We start from the raw sequence: 25,248 nt of genomic DNA on the forward strand, positions 1-25,248 counted from the left end.
AACCCGTTTTGATATCCAGATCCGTCTATAGACAGGCCGATGAGAAGACAACAAAAATGCCCAAACCAGTGTCTACGGTCAAACCCGGTCCCCCAATATATGGAGAAGAAAACAAATATAAATATATGAACACAGTTGGAAGTATAGTGCAGCAATGCATATTGTATCCAACAGGGAAATGCCAAGAACCTCCTACCCTTCTCAGGCCTTATTCTCCAAACCTGTTTCAGTGGACAAGATTGGTCTCTGGCAGCAGTATCTTGACTTCTCGATCGCATAACCTTTTCAATGTGGGCACTTGGTAGATTTTGCTGAGTCTACTCAAAAATGGTCATATCTTGCAGCCGTATACTGGAAACGTTTGTCCACCACTCGGTGAACTGAGAAGCAGCAACAGTCAGGTTTTCCCTTTGACTACAGCAAACTATTGCATGAGGAGATTCCTTTTGGAACATCGACGGCTTTTCGGTGTTCACTGCATGGAAGGGCTGTCACTTTCATATCCTGGAGTCCGCCGTAAGTGGTTCTGTCCCTTTGGCTCTGCTTTCCCTGATAGGCTGTCGGTTTATACAAGACTCTTTCTTCTTGCACGGACAATTGTCCACCAATTTGTCGAGGAGGAATATGTACCGAATGCTCCAGAAAGCACAGCCGTTGTCATACAAGTACTATATATTCTCGATGCAGTCAGGGATTTTGATTTTTGTTTCCCGGAAACTTGAGTGTGAGCTGATCCTGGGGTGTGTAGTCCATTGCTTTGTAATGGAATGTATTTCTTGCTGTTGATGCAGTGGTCGATGGGGCCACACTTGCACATCAAGTTGTTGGGTTTGAAGAGATTGGGGAGTTCGAACGAGGTAGTGAGGCAGTCAGTGTACTGGTGGTTGTGTCTGTCCTTGAGTGTCAGGGAGCAGTCACTCATTGAGAGCGAGTCAGAGTTTGCCTGCTACGAGTCAAAATTGGTTGGGTGGTACATGTAGACAAAATCAACTATTTTGAAGTCTTCTACAAAGGGACGAAAGCACAGCAAACAGAGTTTGAGAAAGTGCTGAGGAATCTGCTACTGCTTGTAGAAGGTGTCTCCTGATTGCTCTAGGATTTGTTTCTCTTCGTCGAGAAGGAAGATGTGGGGACACATCTCCACTAGGATCTAAGAAGACCTCTGCCCTGTTGAAAATTGTCATCCATGGTGACTTTCGGTCTATACCACCTCAGATTCGTGTGTATTAGGCCTACAATATGTGGTACTTCATCTTTGACTCACGAAGGGAGAATCAACCCAATCGAATCTCGGCGTAGGTTTCGTGCGATAGTTAGGTTACTGGCATGTTTGTACTATACCTATGTACCCGCATATCTCCAATTGGAATACCCAAACAACAAATACATATTTCAAAAACGTTTGTACTTTCACTGTCCGAAATTGCTATTGTCTTGTAGGGGAAAAACAACTAAAACTCTCTACCGCAATGGCTTCAGACTGGTTGTTGTATAAACATAAATCAGAAAACACAATGCAAACAAAATGCGTCTCTGCAAAAGCAAAACGAAAAAGTATTAAGGTTGTTGGGAGCTGAACTGGCTTGTTTTAAATCATCTAACCCGGTGTACCTCTGCGGTCCAGAACCCCCACTAATATACCATTGTTGCTGTAACAGGTTTGTGTATCAATAGTGTGATGTATATTAATTGAAGTCATGTTCCTGAATAATCAAGATTTCATGTCACAGTCTGTCACTTTAATTTGTTATACTTCTAAGTCTGTCTTACACAATATCTCACAGCGAGTTAACAAAGCTGGTTTACGACATGGTTTAAGCATGTGCAGTACACTATACACACACTATATAGCCTTAGCCCTTCCCCAGCCGGTTAATTCCCACAAAGTTGAATTCTGAAAACACTGGAGTGAGCTTTGGGGGCATTACCTGCAAGTCGAACAAAGGCCAACTCATGTTTCTACAGGCACAAGGTGGATAAGAAAAATTGAAGTGGAAAAAAATGAAACAGGTCTAAAGTGATATTTGACATTTCATGATATAATTGACTAGTATTTGTCGTTACCACTATTAATCTGATTACCTGACAAGATTCCCACAAGACAGAAGCCCCTTGGACAAAAGTCCCATTGGACAAAGGCCCCTGACATCTCAGATAAAAGCATAACATATACGAAAACAAATTAGGTTTAGCAAGATTTATTTATATCTTAATATAAAAAATCAACATTTGAACACACATTTTCTGAGTAGTACTTCTTGTCAGATCAAACCCGAAACCGATACTTGACACATCATATTTACTTATTACAACCTTGTCGCATCTTACCCTAATCGTACAGTATGTTTGCCATGGTTGTCTTTGTAAAGTGTGACAAGTCACAATTCTTGTATTTTCCGCCGGTTGCTCTGGGTAATATGATAGAAACAACCTTGGGTCCTCACATCATTCCCAAATACAGACCTAACTGCCATTAAGGTGGCCATCTCCAAATCACTGATTACAACAGAGTCTACAGTCTTGACATTGCCTACTGAATAGATCCCTTTAACACTATGAGGCTTTTGCCCAAAGGGGGTTTGTCCGTTCACCATTAATCACAAGATAAAACTTATCATATGAAATATCCATGTATCAAATATTGCACCACTTATTACCAACAAATATATATTCTACGATATGTACAATTCAGTTCTGACTGTTACTTAATTACTGTATCAACATCACCGTAGAGTCAACATCACAATATAGATTTCACATATATTATTTTAAGCAAGTTTCATTCCTTGAGATACTCTCTCTAAGTAATACAACATATCAATAATGCCATCCGTAAGTCTATCTTCCAGGGTGGACAGTTCTCTCTGGAGGTTTTGATATTTTTTGTATGGTCGGCACTGTACTGCAGCATTATTAATTTGTGCCTCCTCCAACAAGAATTTTATCATATAGAAAACGTTGGGGTGGGCCTTTCCAACAATCTTCTTTCACCTCCCACGCTAACCCTCCAAGCTGTTATTTGTTCTGAATCCGTCAGTATCATGTGGTTCCATTCTCGAAGGTTATTGTTATGTTAAGTTAAGTTAATAATTATTCTGTGAAAATTAAAAGCGTTGTCAAAAACAGCGAAAAGCAAGAGTGCTGAAACACACTTGCAACATGTTTGATTCAAACGCCCAAAAAAACAACAGTCTAGAGAATATGGAAGACAGATCGGTTTGATCATGTATATCAACTTGTATACCAATTACTGACTGCAGTAACTACTGTCCATGGTATCAGTATGTGTACGAAGTTTAGGTATACATCTGTGGTATTCGGATTTCGAATGTGTGTATGTTGCTCTTTATCTGCTATAGTACACATTTGCTTCTAGCTTTGTTTTTCACTTCCTCGCATTTGTTAATACACCATCGGTCATTGATGAGCACAGTACCGCCTGTTGCCTGTATGTGGCTGACACAGTCCTTCTAAAATATAAATACTGACCTTGGTTGTAATATGGAGCAGTTGGTTTTAAGGATGCCGGGTTTGGAGGAGGAGCACTAGTGAAGGGTTGATTCTGAGGGGGAGATACATCTTGCTCATCGTATCCACCATTCTGAACTGCCAACATTTCCCGACGCTTACGACGTTTCTCTCTCTGGAAGTAGCGTCGTATTCGGCTGCAGCAGTAGATGACACCACAACCACCTGAAACCACAGAACAAACTTGATCAGATTCTCATCACGATACAATTGCGCTTTTGCGCTTATTGGTCACAGTGTAAGGATGCTGAAATCCATTCACGTCTGTAAACTGGTCCTGCATTAGAGTTGGGCCAGGTACTGGGTACTCGAATCAGAGGCGCGTTCAACAGTACACGCGAACGGCTGCTGAACCGTAGCTGTCCTCGTCAGTACTTTCCTCCCGATAACCCAGGGAGAACTCACAGCAGTCCATCACCGTTTCTGTCGTGACATGGAGCTTAGAGACAGGTACTTCCCAGAGGCTGTTCTACCTACTTGTTACACTAGTCTATCATGTCAACATTATTTTGTTATCAAAGCACACTTATATACTTTTGTAAATGCCCCACTGAAATGAATAACAATATTGAAAGAAAGGTTCTTCCAAGAGAGGCCATTAATAATTGAAATATCACCTATCAACACTGGACGTCATGTTAAATCTCTTGGCGTGAATGCTCTCAAGTGGTCACGCTTGTACTCGCGGGTACTCGAGACTTCGTTGTCTTTCAGCAGCGGATATTCGCGAGTAGTCGCGATTAATCGTTCTGTTGAATACACCTCAGATCGGGTGCCGCCGGAAACGAGTTCTATTTCTAGGAATCAAGTACCCTGAAAGGGAGACAACTTTGTAATGACAAGGGCAGATAATTCATGTAGGGCCGCAAGACAAACAGCACAACATGTATCGAAGGCACATTATCAAGAACCCAGTTGGTCTCCCATGCATTGAGCCAATTTACTTGCCGAACTCCCGAGGAGAGGAGCCCAGCTGGCCCACACTCTCTAAGCGGGTTGGGTAATTGATATTAGCACTGGTCAGTGGCATACCTTTGTCCCTTGGTAATACCCGTCATACTTACAGGCGGCTCCGCTCCCCCAACTGAATATGCACGTGCTGTCCGCCCAAAATAACACAGATAGAAGGACCAAGTCCTTACAGGCAATAGCCACCCCGGAATGAACAAAAGCAATCACGTCAAGACACCATCTGCAGTGCACATTCTGTCTAATTAATAATTAGTGGCCAAATTAAGATAATTACTGATAATCCATCACTGACCAGGAGCTAAGAACGGCTAGAACAAAGGCCAAGACTCACCAACCCAGGGTAAATATACCGGCCCAGACAATAGGGCCGAGAGGGCAGAGCAGAGAAATCGAAGCTGTAGAGACGTGTCTACACCTGTTTGTAAGAATAAAGAGTTGTGGACCCGAGACAGACTTGTGTTGTTCATGCACTCGGCATCCACTGGAGAGACACAGCACCACCAACCCCAAGTGCAACCAATCTATCCCTCAGTGCGATACTGGAGGACTAGGTGTAACAATATATCTCTCCGAGCGATACATGTGTAAAAAGTAAGGTAAATACATGGATATGCGCCACACTGAGATTGTAGATCTTATTACAATTGTTACTCACAGAGATTTTTTTGTTTCCATCGAAGTACAAACACGTTTTTAAGAAAGATAGAAAGTCTGTTCTTACCGCTTGTCAACAATTCAATAAACATTTGAACAAGAAGTTCTTTACAACAGTATTTAGGTAAATATACCATAGAAACCAGACCAGAAATCGGATGCGAAAATGTTGTATTTTCAAACATGTATAACTCTTCCACAAATAGACTTTAGTGCATGGATTTTCAAACCAGTTTTGAAGGTAATGCCTTACGTTGAGCACGATCGTGACTACGCAGCACGACCCGATGTCAGATTTTCTTGGCTCTCAGACCAATCTCTTTCAACCTGTTCCATACAATTTGAACCGATATCCTCCGAAATCCAGGCACCCTGGCTCCTGTGCTCTCATTCGTGGCAGAACAATCACGTTAATATCGTAACCGGATGTACCGATCATGGGCTGCAGTGGTAATTCGAGGTCTGCCTGTACGGGGACGGTCATTTGTTCTACCTGTTTAGTAGCAAGCTGCAAGCCGTGATATCTTGCTCAGACTAACATCCAGACACTTGGCAACATATCCAGCGTGCATTCTTTCAATGACGATGTTCCGTGTCGAAGAGTCAAGACGTAGTGTAGTGATTTGACCTTGAAACTCCTTCAATACGACTTCCAGTTTCCGAAAGTAATCACTGCACAGTTTCAACTGGACGAAGATGCCTTTTTAATCCTTGTAATAAATCTCATCAAAATCTCACCAAATCTGATCAAAATCATGTTATCAACACTTTTGTTAAAGATCATGACTATTGTTTGAACACAATAGGTAATTAACAGATTTTTTAAAAATGCAAATCGCCTATGCGTTTCTTTTGGGGATAGCATATATAGCGCGATATTCATAGTTTTTGCAGTGTCTATGCAAATTAACATTAAAATCATGTACATTACAACAAAAGTTTGTCAACTATCTCCGGAAATCTTTTGATCTAATATTTACAAGATATTTTTCACGAAAATAGTCAGTCTTTATAGTTGAAAAGAACGTGAAGGACCTATATGCTGATGCCACTCTTGATGATAAATGTCTCTGCAAGGCTGTAAAAAAAACTCCAGAAACCATTTCTCGTTACCAACATCTTACGCTCTCCATACATAGCCAAAACCGAGTGCCAAAAAATAACATTCTCACTTTTGAAGCGCATTTCTCATCCCCATTAACATTTCATAACATTTCATAGTGTGACAGTGCACAATTTATCTTTGTATTCTTCATATTTGTATATTTTTTTGTATGTATGTATTTTGTATATGTTTGCCACTTATATCTTTCTGTGAGTTCACATTCATTTTGAAGAGTTGCAATTTTGAAATGCCACATTAATTAGCCTTCGTGTCATGGTTCAAACTGATGTAACGCACCTGGCAAGAATAATTAACACAGGCCATATACCATTGAACATGCCACGCTTAAAACTCAAGCTATTGTTTATTGCACCAGTAAATGTCTTAATGACACGTGGTATAGACACCCAGACCACAACTGCAATAAATCCAGTCTAATTAACCCCAAGCTAATTAGCCCCAACTACTGTTGTCACGGCCAGGTGACATCAGCTGTAGGAAGTTGTAAAACAAACCATAATTAAGTCGGTGTAATAATCCTGTCACGGGCACGTGACTACCCTTCCAAAAGTTCATTTCGGCTTGTTCAATCAGTAACCAATAGTAAAAATATCCGATCTTGGTCAACCAATCAAAATGGTAATTAAAACACCGATTGTACCTTTTTGGCCAATCACAAAAGAATTCCAACATTGATCAGTGGTGTTTCGGCTATAAAAAGAGGTCAGTGATTTCTTGTCTACACACTTGACCTCACAATAAATGTTGAAACATCTCCCTGACTGATCATTGACTTACGGAATTCTACATTCTATTTAAGGTAAGCTTTCTTGTACAACTCTGATATTATATTATTTAATGCCATGACTAAAATGTCTTATTTATGAATAGAAAGTGGCAATATCATGTATATAGTGTCTTTGCATGAACATCGTCATGCATAATGTCAAAGTCGTTACTGACTATGTAATATTGTCTTTGTATGAACATCGTCATGCATAATGTCAAAGTCGTTACTGACTATGTAATATTGTATTTGCATGAACATCGTCATGCATAATATCTCAGTCGTTATTTGAACATGTAAGTGAAGTAGATGTGCTGTCATGGATTAGTTGTGCCTGTGTTGCACTCATGTATGGACACATTAGATGTACTTTGCATCATCATTATGCTAATAGTGAACTAAAGTGAATATTTGGTTCAATAGCAAAATATCATTTATATATGTTTTACATAACGACAGCTGAGGCACAATTGAGATATGTGTTAAAAGGATTTGTATGAATATGCTTTCCCATTATGATTAGTATTTGATGTTATGTTGAAAAAGGAAATGTTATAACTGTTACAGATTTAAGCTCGACCATTTGAGACGCTAATTCCCCATCAAATTGTGTATATTCGATTATTGTTTAAATATCTTTTATGTATATGTATTTATGTATGACACACTTGACCTCACAATAAATGTTGAAACATCTCCCTGACTGATCATTGACTTACGGAATTCTACATTCTATTTAAGGATCTAAGCTGGTTACCCCACACGAACCAGCTGACAATAGTATATTTGGATGGCGGTTGACGTTAAGTCCTCATCCAAAACGACAGAAGGCCAGCGTGACTTTACTTGATGCCCCAGAGCCAATTTGTAATACATATTTACAGAAACTTGAATAAACCTTTTCAAATGATTTATGTTTTTGCATCCAAAAGTTCAGTCCCAAAAACAGTATAGGCTTAATCATACCATGAAATAGCTTACCTGCTACGTCCATTGGCAGACTTTGTATTTTCTTGATTAAACGTTTAATGGGGTGCAGTGCCTTTTCTGCTTGTTGAGAAAGTGTCTCATATGCTTTTCAAAACATGTTTTTGCAGGAGAATACAACGCCAAGTCACTTATAATAAGATGTAGTTTCAATGGGCTGTCCATTAATAAACAATTTGTCATATTTAAATAAAAAGTCTCCCTTCTTAAAAATGATAACTTTAAGTTTATTAAGTCTTTTATCTGCATATGAGCAGTGTGTAGTAAAGTTACAGTAAGAGCAGGAACGAAAAGTTCTGTGCTTTAATGAGTAATGTAACTGATGGTGTTACTGTTTATATTGGTTAAACAAAAGTACATAAATAGATAGAGATCTGTTTTGATGCCGTTTTGCCACCCTTTCACATTTCTAGTCAAATCGTGATTGAATATGCAGAACGCGGTGTAGTCTTTACATTTCGGGGTACTCGATTCCGATTCTATAAGTACATGCAGGTACTCGATGCCATTTTCCCTAGCCGCCGCAATGCTATTGAATGTGGAGTAAACAACTAGCACAAGGAAAGGACCACAAATTAACACGACAGCCAGTCCTTAAGAGAAGTAGTGTGAAAGACACGAATAGACAAAAAAAACCCAATGTGATGTAATCAACAATAACTGTATTCAAGAATTAACTTAGTTCACAAATCAATGAAAAATATCACTAGAAATATCACTATGACAATACACAAGTGGCAGTAAAGATTCAGAGGTAATGTAATACAAGATCATAAATTTCACCTAATCGCTAGCACACAAAGTCAGCCGCCTTACCCGCTCAGCCCGCGCTGAGTGAAAAAGAAATTCACACAGTCAATAACGTGTATATCCACCATGAGCATTCATGCATGCTTGACACCTTCAAACAAAGATTCAAAGTCAATCAGTTGTCGCAAGACGTCTTCCGGAATGGCACCTAAGGCCAGCGTCCCAATCTCCTCTCCATTTCGTCTCAGATGTGTTGGACAGGGGGTAGATCTGAGGATGGGAAGGGCAGGGAAGGACATTAACATTGTGCTGCGCCACGAACAGCTGAACCACCAGGGCGATATTAGGTCCTGCTGGAAGATAATTCCTGACCCATTCTTCCGCTAGAGAAACGGTATCATATGAGAGGAATAACAATTTGTTCTCTGTACCCGGGACCCGTTAAATTTCCATTGATGACAAGCAAAGGTGTACTTCCGGCACAAGTTATCCCACCTCAAACTATCACACCACTGTGGCAAAACAGCCAGCATCATGAACACAGTTCTAACATAACGCTCATCACGTCACCGGTAAACTCGGGTTCGGCCAACAGTGCGGTGTAAGAAGAATCTGGACTCGCCAGTGAAGAGAACATGTCTGCGTCAGAGCCGTTGTATAAGTTGGTGACGTAATGTCACAATTTGTCGTCTGGCAGGACGTCTAACACGTATCTTGCGGGGAGCCAGACGCCGACGAATAGTACTTGGTGATATCCTGTTGCACCATGATCGGTCCGGTTTGTCAGCGTGGCTTGTTGGAATCTTTGGCGTATATGTGTGGTTCGAATCCAGCTATCGTTGCATAGCATTGCGTTGATAACGTCTCCACAAAGGGCATATGATGCGCCGGTGCACGTTCAACTGGTTTGCAACATATTGCTGGAGTGTTCCCGTTTCAGTCATTCCAATGGCTCACCATCTTTCATTGTCAGTTAGTCGTGGCATATAGAAATGCGAGCAGATGCCTCCACATGAGTGTTTTTCGGACCACTCGACGTCTAAACAATGATTTCGGTGACACTGATTCGACGCATCTTTTCAAAAACACACGTTTTGTGCCCTTTCCACGGAAAAACGAAATATGCATGCAAAACAAAAACTATTTGCTATGGATTAAGTCAAAATGCGTCATAAACATTTTCTCATCCGTAAACATATTTTTTTTCTTTGGGTATATTATTTGGAAAGATTTACGGAGATCTTTAACTGAACGTCGTTGTAATATAGCCTGCGATCTCGTTGTATCGCGGTACTTGACACATCCGTAATCGGAAATAAAATTTTGAAGTTCTGAGGCCTATTTTATTGAGAAATCCGATTAACATGACATTGGATCAAGATATTTGTGAAAAAAACTATTATTTTAGCTTTGATAGTATTTCAGCTAAAGCCGTTAGATGAACGGAGCCGAAGGAGAGAACTCCATCGTATCGGTAAACAAAATACTTCATTCCGCAGGAGATACTTCATTCCGCAGAAGAGATACTTCATACTTCATTCATAAATATAGTTCATTACATCATCCGCTATATTTTTGGCAACAGGGATATGCAGACGACTGGAGTGGAGTGGAGTGGAGTGGGAAGGGTCATATATGAAACGTAAATATTATAGCAGGTATTTCATAGATGGGGGTCAGACAGATTTCAGATTTTTAATGTTAATAATTCTGCTGGATAATGCTTACAGAGATTCAAAGCATGCCGTCAGTTTAAAAAAAGTAAACAAACCACTGACGTTAGGCTGTCGATTTACACACAAAATCACCTCTAAGAGCCATGTATCGTAGGCATATGTCGTTGGCATTTTGGAACAGGGTTTGTGAGACATTTATTATATCCCTTGAGGTATGTACATTGAAATAGCTCTCTGTAGAAAGGAAATCAAACGCAGCTTGACCACTGTCTTCATGGCCACCAACACAGAGGCATTAGCTGCCTATGATTAGTTAGACAAAGGCCGGTTGGCCACTGAAGCATGACATTGTGGATGAGGTGCAGGATACTGCAGGCTGACATCTGGACAAATACGTCACGTCACGTGACCCTAGGGTTAAATTAAGAATGCTTTGTGTGAGTCTGGACCCCTCGGACAGCGGCTAGGCAGGTTGGCTGACTATAGCCTCCCTAAATGCGCCGAGCCCTCGTTACAGCATCATGTAGTTGTAAACAGATTATATCATGAATAAGTGTTGTGGACCCACTGATGGACTTTTGTATTTGAAGAGACAGTTATCCCATACCAGCCCGGGATACATGTCTAGCGCACAAAACCGGAAATACCGATCTGCCATGATACCATGAATACAGCGATACAAGGAGGTCCGAGTATACATGGTTGTGATGTTAGGATACTCCAAAATATTTTATTGTCAGATACTCCAAAAATATGAAACTGTCAAGTTTTTGTGTGACTGAACTGGAAGATTAATTTCATATTATATTTGATATATCTTTCCAGTGAACACAATGTTTGATATTTTCTTCAATACTATCGCAATTACCCTCAGGTTGAAATGTTTATCAAATTGATGAGGTTCTTAAGACTTTGTACCTTTCTTAAAAAGTGTTTGTATTTGATTGAAACAAAACATCTCTCGATCTGTAAACACATAATCACACATCTGCTGATGTATGATCTATATTCTCAGTGTGGCGCATATACATGTTTTTGTCTAATTATTGTACACGTGTTGAACTATTCATGTTCATCTCTTCATAATGAATGATGAGATTAGCTTTTTTTAACATTCCATACACATTGCAAATTACAGCTGGTAACTGTTCAAAACCTTTCCCACAGAGCAGATCATGTATAACCACTTTTTAACACCAGCACTAAACAGGGAACAATTAGTGGAGTATCAAATACCTTACAAACAATAGTAGGATGCAGGTCCTGAAAGGTTGATGTTAGTTACCTACCATATACCAAGATAATACAGGGAAGGACCAGGTACATGGCCTTGTTGTGATCATCTGCAAAGAACCGCTCCAGCTCGCTGCCATATGTTTTTTCAGTGGTGGTCAACTCAGCTAAGGTTGTGGTGGGATCGGTGGCCATTGTCGCACTCTTTGTCGATGTGTTTTGGGCAAGAACAGATCCTACCAGCAGCAAAGCGTTGCCTTGGGTAAAAATAACATTAGTTAGTGAGGTTCAACACCGTCGACGTCCATGAATTTACCTTTGTCTGCTTGATTGCTGAAATAAAGTAGAAAAGATAAAGATCTGGACACCGACAATTCTGAATGTCAATTACACTCTCTTCACATGACGATTATTAAGTTCACCTTGAAGACAAAATAAAATTGCAAATACAAAAATAAAATTCAGGCGAGGGAAAGCAGTTAAGTATAAAGCAATCTGATGATAAATGCTCTCTTCCATTGTGCTTTTGGCTCAGTGTATGGCTCCCATATAAACTTATCGATCATTCCAATTGCACTATATCTGGTAATGCCACTGTTGCAATAAACTCGAACACATTGCCTGGTTCAGTAATCCCACACCCACTGTTACGATACCCATGAGCGCATTGTCTAAACAATATTCTCCCACACCCACTGTTCTATGTACTACGGAAAGCATTGTCTCAACATTTCCTAATGTGCTCTCATTCTTTCTTCTGCTGACTATCAGAATCAAAGGGGCCGGTATTTTGTTCTGTATTCTACAGTCAATGGATTGTGATTAGTGTAAACCTAAAAACTAACCAAAGTAGCAGTCACGTGCTCTTCATATTTTTCGGAGCTACTAACCGCAATAGTTTCTTTTTAATGGTGAAATTATTTCTCTGATCCTGTGAATGGCCATCTCCAGAAAAGCTAGAAATCCCAAATTCACGCGCTCGTGGGAACTACCAACATCCCTTTATTTGCTAAAGTACTTGTAATCAAAGCAGTCATCAGTTCTTGATGTTGGGTAAGAGTTACTTTCAGAAACAGTGTTTCTCTCCTTTTAGGTCTTTATAGTATATATAACTAGCATCATGATACAGCATAAGAATACAAGGTTAACAAGACTAAACCATTAGAACTAGTGCTCCTGAACTGACCCCATCACAACAAACACAATAATTACATACTTTCATCCCAATCTTTTCAATTTCAAACCAGTATGTCTTTATCATAAATTTAGAGTAAGACTGTATCAAAGTGCTCCAAATTGTAATAGCACGTGTGGTAAATTGCAAAAAGAACCATCTCTCATTCCTTCTAACTTCCAAAGAAAGTTGAATTTCTCTCCGTTCGTCTTCATCACTGTCATGTTGAATGAACTACAAAATGGGGGTTTCGCCCAAGGGTGAGATTTTTTCACACCGATCTGAATTAGCATAATTAAGCCAAAATGAGTTGAAGTTTGTGTCGTGATTGTTATAAACATACTTTCATTCATTTACAACCCACCCCCACCCCCACCCCCACCCCCACCCAATAATAGGCAATGAAATGCATTTTATTACAATTTACCTCAGTGGATATTACTGTTTGCCACAATTTGTATTACAACTGACAGCAAGGGTAGTTATTACATTTTATCGCATTATTATTTGTATGACAAGTTTCACAAACCAGCTGCGTTTGCAAAACCATGACACGTATGTGCGGCACGTATGATAAATAATCTACTTTTTTGTACTTGGAAACTAATAACCTTATAACAGATGTACAATGTGGTTTCCGTAAAAAAAACCACAAATACTATCGATCTTTTCCAAATAAAAAACGGGAGGATGCGGTCAAAGCTTGATTATGGCTCCATCGTATGAGGTGGAGCCTGCGAAATGAACTTAAAACTATTAGATTCTGTCCACCACCAAGGTCTAAGACTTTGTCTTGGGTCCTTTAGAACCTCTCCTGTTGACAATCTCTACGTAGAGGCAATGTCATAGAAATTATCTTTGATATACATTACAAAACTATTTTCTAAACTCTAACCCTGCTTTTTAGCTGTGTCTCCAATAATGTGGCCAAATATTTCCTACAATCGCCAGTTACTGAAGGGATGGTGTAAATCCAGCTAGGGTCCATGAAGGTAGCGAAGTCATTGTAAGTTCCCACTGTCTAGATCTAGATCTAGAGCTCATTTTTATATTGTATCGTCCTAATTTTAAATCCAATTTTAGACAACGATGTGAGTTATATTTCTTGCTACTGTGATATTCTAACCGGCTTTACTGACAGGTTTTTATAACTTCCATGTATTTCTGGTGAATTCTAAACTTGTTTTAGTCACGATATAGCTGAAATATTGCCGATGTGACTATTAAATTTTAACTCATTCACTCATTTATGACACTTTACCGCAGTGTTATTACAATTTGGCACAGTTTATTACATTTTACCGCGTTATTGCAATATAACAGTCTTAACATTTGTCTTCTTTAATAGAAATGTTTTAGTTTTACATAGTAGTTTTATATTCATATTTGTGGTACAATGATTTTACTGTCCTTCAATGACAGTTCTTACGTTCTAACTGTATTGATTTTAATTTCATAATAATTGATATAAATAAAATTGTTCTCGTCACGTTTTGTCTGAATTATGGCCTTTGTGACGCTAAATATTAGCTCACTCACTCACTCACTCACTCACTCACTCACTCACTCACTCACTCACTTGACGCAATACTCATCACAAGATGACATATTCCCCCGGCCCCCACACAGTTGAAAGAACAAATCATTACTTTAAGTCCAACTTGATGAATTCTTAAACTAAGTCCAAATCATTTCATCATAAAAGATATAAATGTCAAGAATCTGTAAATAGCAAAGGACACCACTTGAAGATCTGCCTCATAAATCTGCCAGGTTGTGTTAAAAGATATTGAACGGTTTTCAAGTTGTGCTCCGGAAATGAAGCCCACCCCGGAAACGAAGCCCACCCCTCCCTTTTGAGACTATGTCTGAATCGTTTCCATGGAAACCGGGAAAAATATAAATGCAAATAATTTGTAAATAGAAAAACCGCACCACCTTGTCGTCTGCATTAATTATCTGCCAGGTTTTGATTAAAGACACTTAGAATTTTGTAAGCTGTGTTCCGGAAACGAAGCTCACCCCTCCTTTTTTAAGACTAGTCTGAATAGTTTCCAAGGAAACCGAGAAAAATGCCACTTTTGGTTCTGTTTCATTATGTAGCAAGTATTGTTGAAAAAACCCACGTTTTTTTAGTAGTGCTCCGGAAATAAAGTCGGAAAGTTTTCCATGGAAACCATGAAAGATATAAATGACAAAGGTCGGCAAATACCTAAAGGCACCATTTTAGCATATGTTTGATAGATCTATCAGGTTTTGAAGATGGAAATTGAACGGTTTTCGAGTTGTGCGCCAGAAACGAAGCCTACCCCTCCCTTTTGACACTAAGTGTGAATCGTTTCCATGGAAACCGGGAAAAATAAAAATGCCAAAAAGCTGTAAATAGCAACAGGCACCATCCCATTTGATATATCTACCAAACATAGTTGAAAGAAATTGAACGGTTTTCCATTTCCGGAGAGGAAACCAATCCCTACTTTTAGATACTAAGTCCGAATCGTTTCCATGGAACCGGAAAAAATGCCAAAAATCTGTAGATAGCAAAAGGCACCACTTTAGATAATGTTTGATATGTCTACCAAGTCTTGAAGAAAATTATTGAACGGTTTTTGAGTTGTGATCCGTAAACGAAGCCCACCCCTCCCTTTTGAGACTAAGTGTGAATCGTTTCCATATAAACCTGCAAAAACAAAGTGACAAAATGAGTTAATAGCAAAAGGTACCATTATAGGTCCTGTGTGATATATATACCAATTTTGGTTGAAAGATATTGAACGTTTTTTGAGTTATGCCCCGGAAACAAAATGATAACAAACGGACCGCCAGACGGACGAGGCGCCGACTTTACTATTACATGTCGGTGGGATAACAAGCAAAGGGAATCGTCAGAGACCGTGATCGATTGCTGGCTGAAATGTTTGAACTTGTTATCGTCCCCGACAAGAGAACTAAGAGTGTACTCTATATCAAACGCTTCTGTAAAAACAAAACAACCATCGTTACGTAATGCTCAAGGCTACTGTAATAGCAATGCTAAAACGTACATTCCGAATCCTCCAGTGTGCTTCAAATGGGATCGATCACCAGCCGTACTCTAAAAACTGTACTGTTTGGAAACAGGAAGTGGCGATGAACAGAATAGTGTTGCCCCAGAGCATTAGTTTTGCAGATGCAACAAGAAAACAGTATCCCTCGCAATGGCAAAACACCCTTCATGAATGTGTCAAGTAGTTATGTTTATGTCAAATGTTTTAGTATGTATGCTGCAATGTGGAAAAAAGAGTACTGAAAGGTTTTTAAGTTCTGCTCCAGAAAGGAGCACTACCATCCAATTCAGTGGTAGTCCAACTTGTTGCCTGTGATTGTGATGTCACATGCATTGTGACGTCATAGTATTAACTGTCAATCCACCTTTAAAAGATTAAAAACGACTTATCCATAAAAGATCTTGGTCAACAATATAATGATTTATGAAACTCAGTTTTACGTATTTATATTCACAGACGGATGCAATGATGGTGGCGCAGTTGAACAGTGTCTTCTCGATTGTAAACAGTCCCATCTTCACACCTGAAGCAAGTTACATATTCTACCATGACTTCAGTAAATACTGGATTGTGATTGGTTAATCAAAGTCATTCCGAGGTATATAATCACGTGATATACCTCTGATTTTGCAACACATTATGTATTTGTTTAAAATCTTAATAACACGGCTATGGTAGAATGGAGATAAACGTACTGTGTTGGAAACGTAGAGGTATATAACGAATTTATAATAGCTCTAAATTTTGTACGCGTTCGGTTTTAAGTCAAATTTAGAGCTATATTTTCAAATTCTCTTTCTTGGCTTCAGGTCATTAAAACATGACAATTACATATCGACTTATAACCGAATTTCTTGAATTAAGAAATACGTGACACCACTTATGATGCCCTACTCTGACTATAAACTTATTATACGACGTGTATCGTGTATCTGTATCGTGACATGATTCAGATGAATGTTTAATTTAAGCATTTTCTTGACATGCCCTCAGAATCATTAGCAAATCAACGGAAACATTATCCGGCGCTGGTGGATCAGGACGGCATTATTGTTTTATTATTGGTATGATTAAAGCCAACAAAACACAGACTGTGTACTAGTAACTACGCCTGATTGTTTAAAATACGTAAATTTGTTGACACGTCCTCAAGCAGTTCCTCGACTATAACTCAACTATATACTGAGTCAAAAAAGAAACTTCACATTCTTTCTTCAGGGTACTATAAAACAAGAAAAGGTAAGATGGTCAAATTGTTATTATTTAATTGCTGAGATCTGTGTGATGTACTCGATACACTGACAGTGCCACAATCAGTTCCGTTAGGCTACACCGCCGTTCCAAAACGTGGGTATACAGAAGGTCAAGTGACAAGAATAAAAATTCAAACTTTCTTGGTTCAATATTGTGCGTGGCCGCCCCATGCATTCATCACCGCCAAACACCGTCTCCTCATCGAATGCCTGATGCTTGTGAACACGTGGTTGGGGATTCTGCGCCATTGCTCTGGCAAGGCAGCGCTAGGTTCCTGCAAATTCTAGATCTGAGGTTGGTTCTTAAGACCACAAAGCCTTCTCCCAAGTGCATCCCAAACGTGCTCTATTGGATTAAGGTCAGGGGACCTCAATGGCCAGAGGTCCATGACGTTGATTCCAGCGTGTTGAAGGAAATTTATTGTCAACATAGCGGTATGCGGCCGAGCATTATTATGCTGCAACTGTAAACCTGGGCTATGAGCCGCCATGAAAGGAACGAGTTCAGGGGTGAGCACCTGGTCGCGGTAAGCAGCAGCTGTTAGGTTTCCACGGATGACCAGCAGTCGGGAACGGTTGTTCCCACAGAAAGCACCCCACACCATGCAACTTCCTCCCCCGAATCTGTCGACTTCCTATACACAACATTGGGCACACCGTTCCTGACGTCGTCTCTAGACTCTATGCCTGCCGTCCGCGAATCTGAGGGTAAATCTGGATTCATCGCTAAAGACGACTCGATTCCAGTCTCTCTGGATCCACCGGAGGTGACGTTGGGCCCACAGTAGACGTTGACGTTGATGAAACGGCGTCAATATTGGCCCAAGATATGGACGTCGAGAATGGAGATTGGCAGCCCGCAACCGATTTCGAGACCTCTAAACAGACGACCTCTAAACATTTCAGCCCTGGTTCGTGTAGCCGGCAGAAATCTGTCACGTAGGTGACTTAGGACGATTTGACAGTCTTCTGCTCGTGACATCACTCGTGGACGACCCAACCTTGGGCGATCAGAAGTGGTGCCAGTTTGTTGTAGACGACCCCGCTAGTCATACACAGTACGACTGCTGCATCCCATTGCTCTTGCGACTTGCGATATCTTGCGAGATTTTCGTTTGCAGCATGTCAACGTTGAACATTTGACAATCTCGGCATTTAAAGTACCTTTAGAACTGTGGTTTAAAAGTACAATTCTCAAGAAGAAGAAAACTTCGATTCGAAGATCACGTGATCGACTGCACGTGTAAAATCTGATTTGGCACTAAGGTCATTTGCACGACGAATGGATGGGTTTGAGTGGGTTTTGCTAACGTTTTTCTAGAGTCGAAAGATAGGGATCCCAGATGTATCATCAGAGAAAAAATATTCATTATTTTTATAAATTACATTTTGTGAAGTTTCCTTTTTGACTCAGTATATAACAACAAAATAGCGGTGAAAGCGCCTTGGACAGCCTTCTTTGGTGTTTTACATACTTTGGGGAAGGAATACTATAACACGTCACCAACGCTGGTAACCAGAATGAATAATGTACTGAATGAAATACAATGAACACAACAAAAATATAATATAATGAACACATCTCTTGATATCCAGAATATTTAGATGTTTCAGTGTAACACCAAATTTCGTATTCAGCACTTGTGACCTTGAATATTTCCATCCGTGAACAAAATTATTTTGTAGAGTAAATATTCTTTCAAATGCAAGATACTATAGCTATAACTTGCATCTTTCATATTTTACTTTTGAAACCCACCATCCAACTGTAGCAACAACACTACTTAAGTGCCGAACGTTCGTGTCTTAACCCGGACCAAACCATACCGTTTGCTTCAACCGAATCTATTGACCTGTCACATGCAAGTACGGGCAAAACGTTCATTTTCCCGACGGTAGATAAGCTGTCTTCCATCTCACCGCTGACGAAAATGTTCCAGTTTATGACTCTACGACACCACCACAAGCGATTACACCGATGGAAGCCTTCGGTTGATTGGCGTGAAAAATCATTTTGTGAAACGGGAAATGACCTAGTTTTACATTGTAGCAATCCCTTCAGGTTAAATCCTAAATATAGCATAGCCGTGTAAATAGGGAATGCTGAGTCCAACACGGTGTTTACAGATGATACGGCGCTCACTGAAAAGCAGTTCAATAGGCTGAACACCACTGGCATAAGCTTTAGAGTTATGTTTAAATGTGTCAATAATCAAGAACTGAGTTTGTGCGTTACACGTTTCTCTTCGGTATAGAAAAAATATTGTATTTTCCAGATACACCAGAACAGGTTTCGCACGCCAGTGTCTGATAATAATCCAGTACTAATAAACAGTAGAAACTAAAGCAGTGAGTGTACAGAAACCAATGTTAACCACGTGGACATCGCCATACACTATTCCAACACGGACTGAAACAATAAACATGTTGCCTTCTGCAAACTCCAAAACGTTCGATAGAGTTCTGTATGGTTAAGGTATGAGTGACAGGTCATTTGGAAACAAGGTATATGAACAACTAACTATGTATCCGTTTGTATTAAAAGAGAATATGAGAGAATTGCAATAATTTGCTGGATGAAAGTCATCATAAACATATACCCAAAGTTACAATGACAAATTATGCCTATTTACGTCTTAATCACGAAAACAGTCTCTGTTATCTGAGCTTCGGCCAATATGCACAGTCTGCTGGAAGTCCCGTGATCTTTCCGCTCGTGACGTCAAATGTGACTTGAGTCCAAAGATCAAGCGTCCCAGTAATACAAGTCGTTTTAATACAAGTTGTGTTGTTTCTGTCGTTTTTGCAAATGGCAAGATAGTTTATTCTGCTGCCTTGGGATGCACGGAATCATCGGACAATGAAAAGAGCCACCATTTCATCAGTTTTCCAAGGGAAAAGACAAATTTAGGCACGATAAATGTTCCGATCATCCCGACCCTTCACACCTAAGACTACATTAAAGTACTGTGTGTGTGAACGGTAATACCATCATTTATGTAATTCATCTGTTTAAACAGTCCGACTGTTTTTGTATGAGCTGGTAAATGGGGCAAGAATATGTGTGTGTGTGTGTGTGTGTGTGTGTGTGTGTGTGTGTGTGTGTGTGTGTGTGTGTGTGTGTGTGTGTGCCATTATTTAATATGTATTTTATTTGTTTCAGCTGTCTGACTGTTGAAGGAAGTGAGGGGTGTTATGCAATAAGATATTATGTTCATATCCCTAACGACGCGTGCTTGAGGGCTGTTTGCACCATCATCGTTTTTGCACTTGTGTCATTGTGTCGCTTGTTCCCAAAGAGGCCTAACTCTTTACCAGGATGTGACAAACTGTAATAAACAATCTTTTCTTCATCAGAATGAGAATCAATCAACTTTACCCATCAAACATAAAACGCGCTTATTGCTTCGAATGTTACCATAAACAAGCCGTGAATTTTACAAGACGAATTGGTACAATAATACGAATTCCGATGAACATAAGAACAAAATGGTACTTGTTGCAGGGACCGTAAGATGTAAAAAATGCCAACAGCGTAAAAAGTTAGGATGAAAAAAGAACCGCTCCTATAGACAGAATTAGTACTTCATGAATAAAGTTTATATCTCACCATCTGGCACCTTAACAAAATTATTGAACCAAAAAAGACCGATTATTCGACAGTTGTTTATATGACGAACTTACGAAAAGACAAATGTTCTTCAAAGATGTCGCTCTTAGATAAACATTTCTAATGGATTTATCTTGTCGAAGCGGTTATTCTTGTATAAATATTATACATTTATTTTAATTGTTTTCATCATCACTGAAGTGGTCAAAAGCATGTCCAACTATGTCCCTCATAGCAAGTAAAGTAGTTTGTGCCATGTGTAGATTATTTCGTTATAGTAAGCATATTTCCTTCACAGTTGCACATCAAGCATTTTGTAGTAAAATCATGCCTGTGTTATTATATGGTATAGGTATTATATGCTAGGTATTATGGATCCATAGAAAAGGTTCAACTACATAATTAAAATTATTTCGAAATGTTTGCAAGTATGGATCAAACAGGACAATATTGAGTTGTGGCAGATACGCGCTTGTGTCTACTCAAATGTGTGGTTAAAACATTAAGAATGTAATCACTTATTTGTCACAACTGGTGCTTCAAATGTTTGGATAGAGCAAGATGTAGGAACAATACAAATGTTAAACAGCACTTGGGCACAAGGAATCCGTGATACATATTCCCAGATTTGGCATGACTCTCTTTGTACATCCACATATTTAAGGAATTAACGACTTTCAAATCATTAATACACCCTGAAATATAAAAATTACTTACAGCACTAAGTGACAACACATTGATTTGTGCTTCCTGTAAATTACATTGAAATGAATATTAAACTATTGAAAAAAAACCATTGTACAAATAAAACATTCATGTATGCTCTATGTATGTGTGCTGTAATATAGGAGTTCTCGATGTTGTACCAAGTACTGTTTGTATATGAAAGGTAAGCGGATCTCCGAACAAAATAATTACATACTGTTAGTATAAATTTCAAAAGTCTATTCTCGGTCGTAATTTTCATGTAACCTGTGTTTTCCTTTTCATGAAGATGTACATATGTTCATCCTGTCACTGTTGAGGTTATGTCGTCACAACAAATTGTGCTTTGGGTCACATGGCCAAAATCCGAGTCCGAGTTTACCAATTTTTAATGAACGGAAAGTGATTTTTAGGATGCGTTTTTCCATATATCCAAAATAGTCTTGCGTTGGTATTCTCCTTTAAGTTATTGAAATCAGTGCAAATGTGGCGGTATAGCATGTTATTCCCCTTTGTTGTTTTGTCTTTGAGAAATTACGTTCATCAAATTATATTGTATAGATTCTTCAGTCTCCTGATTTCACCTTGACCACCGGAAAAAGTAATATCGTCAGTGGTTGTCCCCTATTGCTACATGCACCAAAGTTGTTGCCTATGTTTATTAGCGAATGAATCTAGAAAACTAAAATATGGATCATGTTCATTGTTTGATTGGCGTTCTGGAGGCATAGTGAGTCAGTAATTACGCATAAGACTTTAGGAATAATTACTTATAGCTTTTAGCCATATAAAGGTGTAAGAACCAACACCGAACGTTGCTTAATGCAAAAACAACACACAGGATGTTGTTATCGATAATGCTTCCGTATGTTTCATTGAGGTTCACGTGTTGTGTAATAGGTACAGCAAATACAGCCAGGGTAATTCATTTTGGTGACTATCGGTCAATGCAATCTATTGAGCCAGTGAAGATTTTACAGACATTTCACAAATGTCTGGTCTTGTATCTGAACAGTAGCTGAAACGTAGCGGTGGTTTCCAGTCTTGCCCCATTGTAGCGTGTTGATATATTAACTATAAACGTACACAGTGACATTTACTGCAGAGGAATTGTACTTTGTTTGGGATGGGCGTTGCTAGGCAGTAAACGAAAACAACCTTAACTCCTGATGCCAAGAAGAAAACAATTCATTTTATTCTGTCAGCGTTTCCGTTTTGCATTATAGATGATATTGATGAAGGGAGAATCGTTCCTTCACACGACTCGGATTGCAACAGTTCATGTGTTCCATTGAGCTATATGTAATAGGTCTATAATATGCTTAATACCATTTTGTAACCTATTAAATCATCCTTGAATCATGCGCCAGAAGATAATTTCTCTTTATTATTTGGTTAAATGTACGACTGTGTAATATTTACATTGTTGTAAATAATGCTGGTTTTTTTGCCACTAGTGATTACACATTCCCGTACATCTGAAATTCCACCCTAAAGAACAAAATGTACCCTCTCGAATTCAGTGCTGCGCAATATCACTGAAAGACGACAGCCAAATTAATCTTTTACTAACGTATAAGACTTTTTGGTGCATTTGGAAATCTCACTGACATCCTTACACCTAATACTGACATATAGTCACCAGGCGAATGGGCAAAGGAAAGTCCTGAAACACTGTGTATGTAAAGGAGAAGTTGACATCCACAATATTTTGTGTTATACTTGACTACCAACTTCTATATGCCTCTGAAGAACCCCATACTGACATGATTACGTGTTGATACTAGATGGAATTATAACTGTATTGCAAGATAGTTCTGGAGTTTAGAATAGTTCGGTTAAACAATGACAAACGTCCCTCAAAAACGAGTAACCCAGGTCAAAATAACTAGTTTAAAGGGTACAATATCAGTTCATCAACAAGCAGGTGAGTCAAATTTCGGCCCGCCGCAAATATGCCCTGTTTTGTCAGTCTGAAAGGGCGACAGTAATATTAGGCATTATCCACTAGACAAGTCCATTTGTTGTGTTGACATGAAAAAGAAAGAAGGTAACACCAGATAATGTTAATGCAGCAGTGTGCTTCTTGTGAAACGTACATTGAACGACCGAAATGGAGTAGCGCTGATATTTCAGTTCCGTGAATAACCACTTATATTATTACTCCTACATGTTGTTGCACGTGTTCTCTTATAAGACGAAAGAAGCAGGAAAGTGGCACAGAGCCGAGAACACCCATATTTGTTCTGCGCTGCTGTTGCCGAATATGATGCTAATTATTCATTCAAAATGATAACCTACAAACGGAGTACAATGAGTAGACTATACACATACTCAGCTGGACGTCGATAAACAAAATACGTCGTACCATCTTTGTTGTGATGGACGGACAGTAATTTCGTTCGCCAAATAGCTCGGTTAACGTACAACAAATACCCAATACAATACTACGCTTTATAGTAAATTTTATTTCACTACGTGAAGAATGAATATGTTTATAACTACAAACCGTACAAATGTATGTCTCACGACACGTTAAACACATGCATGAAAATACCGAAGTAGTTTAGGTGTTGCTATGTTCGTACTATCACGGACCGTAATGATCGTATCAGATCTTATCAGATCTTATCAGATCTTGAGGTAAGGCAATCGTGCTGATCATAGAAAACATTTAGGGGGTTCACGATTAACTGTCCATCGTGATGAAATTAGATCGGATTGGATCGTAGTAAAGCGCAACAGATCGCATCTAATCGTGCTTCCGAATCCTGACCTGATACGACTCACGACGACTTAATAGTGTGTGTGTGTGTGTGTGTGTGTGTGTGTGTGTGTGTGTGTGTGTGTGTGTGTGTGTGTGTGCGTGTGTGTGTGCGTGTGTGTGTACCGGAACACAGAATAAATTCGCTTCATTCAACGATCTAGCTTTGAAGAGAGCACATCTGTCATCCTGCATTTCTTAGTAATTTTTGGAGCCTTTTGAAAGATTTCACCCAAGGTTACTAGAAGCAAGAAGGAAAAAGGGTAAGACTGCCCGAGGCCTGACCCTTAACCAGTCTAGCCAGAGCCTACACCAATGCAGGTAGATGAGAGCATCCACACAGTGCTGCATCTGCATTCCAGAGATCTAGGAGTAGAATGGAAAAGAAGCAATTGCAATTTGAAGGCTGTCACTTTGGAGTGGCTTCTTGATATCAATGGGTCTGGCAGTAGGCCGCTGTGGCGTGGTGGATATTCCATCTCAACTCAAATTGGTTGGCACATCTATTCACACAGTAGTTTGCGGTCACCCTCTGCAAGACTTCATAGAAGCGCTGTTTTGTTAACTTTGTGTAGTTTTGGAACGCCATAAATGTTTGTCTAGGAGGCCGTAGAACTGACCAAACTGTTGTTTCCTCTCCTCTGTGAGTTCATGGTCACTTGGGCTGTATATACACCCGTCTTGGTTTCAAATTAGCTCAAATCGTGAAAGACATCGCGACCACAGTCGTGTCCTATCACAACAAAACGCATCGGTTCGTGATTTCATTCGTGCTCATGAAAGTTATTCATACATATTCATGATCCCTTAACAAAATACCTGCAAGACTTCGCAAGAGCGTTTGTTTTCGCCCGCCTTGATGTGTTGTTGCTGTTGGTTGGGCCTTTTTTATTTATTTTGTTTGTTTGATTTGTGGGGGTTTTTTAAAGTTTTTTTATTTAATTTTATTTTTTTTGTGTTTTTGTTTTATTTTGTTTCTTTGTTTGTTTGGGGTTTTTTTCTT

General features: G+C 39.4%; 1 protein-coding gene across 2 annotated transcripts in view; it reads right to left on the reverse strand.

Moving 5' to 3' along the window:
• LOC137281524 (uncharacterized) overlaps window positions 1–25,248 on the reverse strand; it is a 31,927-nt gene that overhangs the window by 5,428 nt on the left and 1,251 nt on the right. For both annotated transcript variants that reach the window (XM_067812803.1, XM_067812802.1), the window contains exons 2-3: window positions 11,749–11,949; window positions 3,490–3,693 (exon numbers count right to left, since the gene is read on the reverse strand). In XM_067812803.1, coding sequence (XP_067668904.1) covers window positions 3,490–3,693; window positions 11,749–11,887 — 343 coding nt within the window. In that variant the 5' untranslated portion in view covers window positions 11,888–11,949. The remainder of the gene's footprint in view (window positions 1–3,489; window positions 3,694–11,748; window positions 11,950–25,248) is intronic.

Source organism: Haliotis asinina, chromosome 4 (genome assembly GCF_037392515.1).
Source record: "Haliotis asinina isolate JCU_RB_2024 chromosome 4, JCU_Hal_asi_v2, whole genome shotgun sequence".
Classification (NCBI taxonomy): Eukaryota; Metazoa; Mollusca; class Gastropoda; order Lepetellida; family Haliotidae; genus Haliotis; species Haliotis asinina.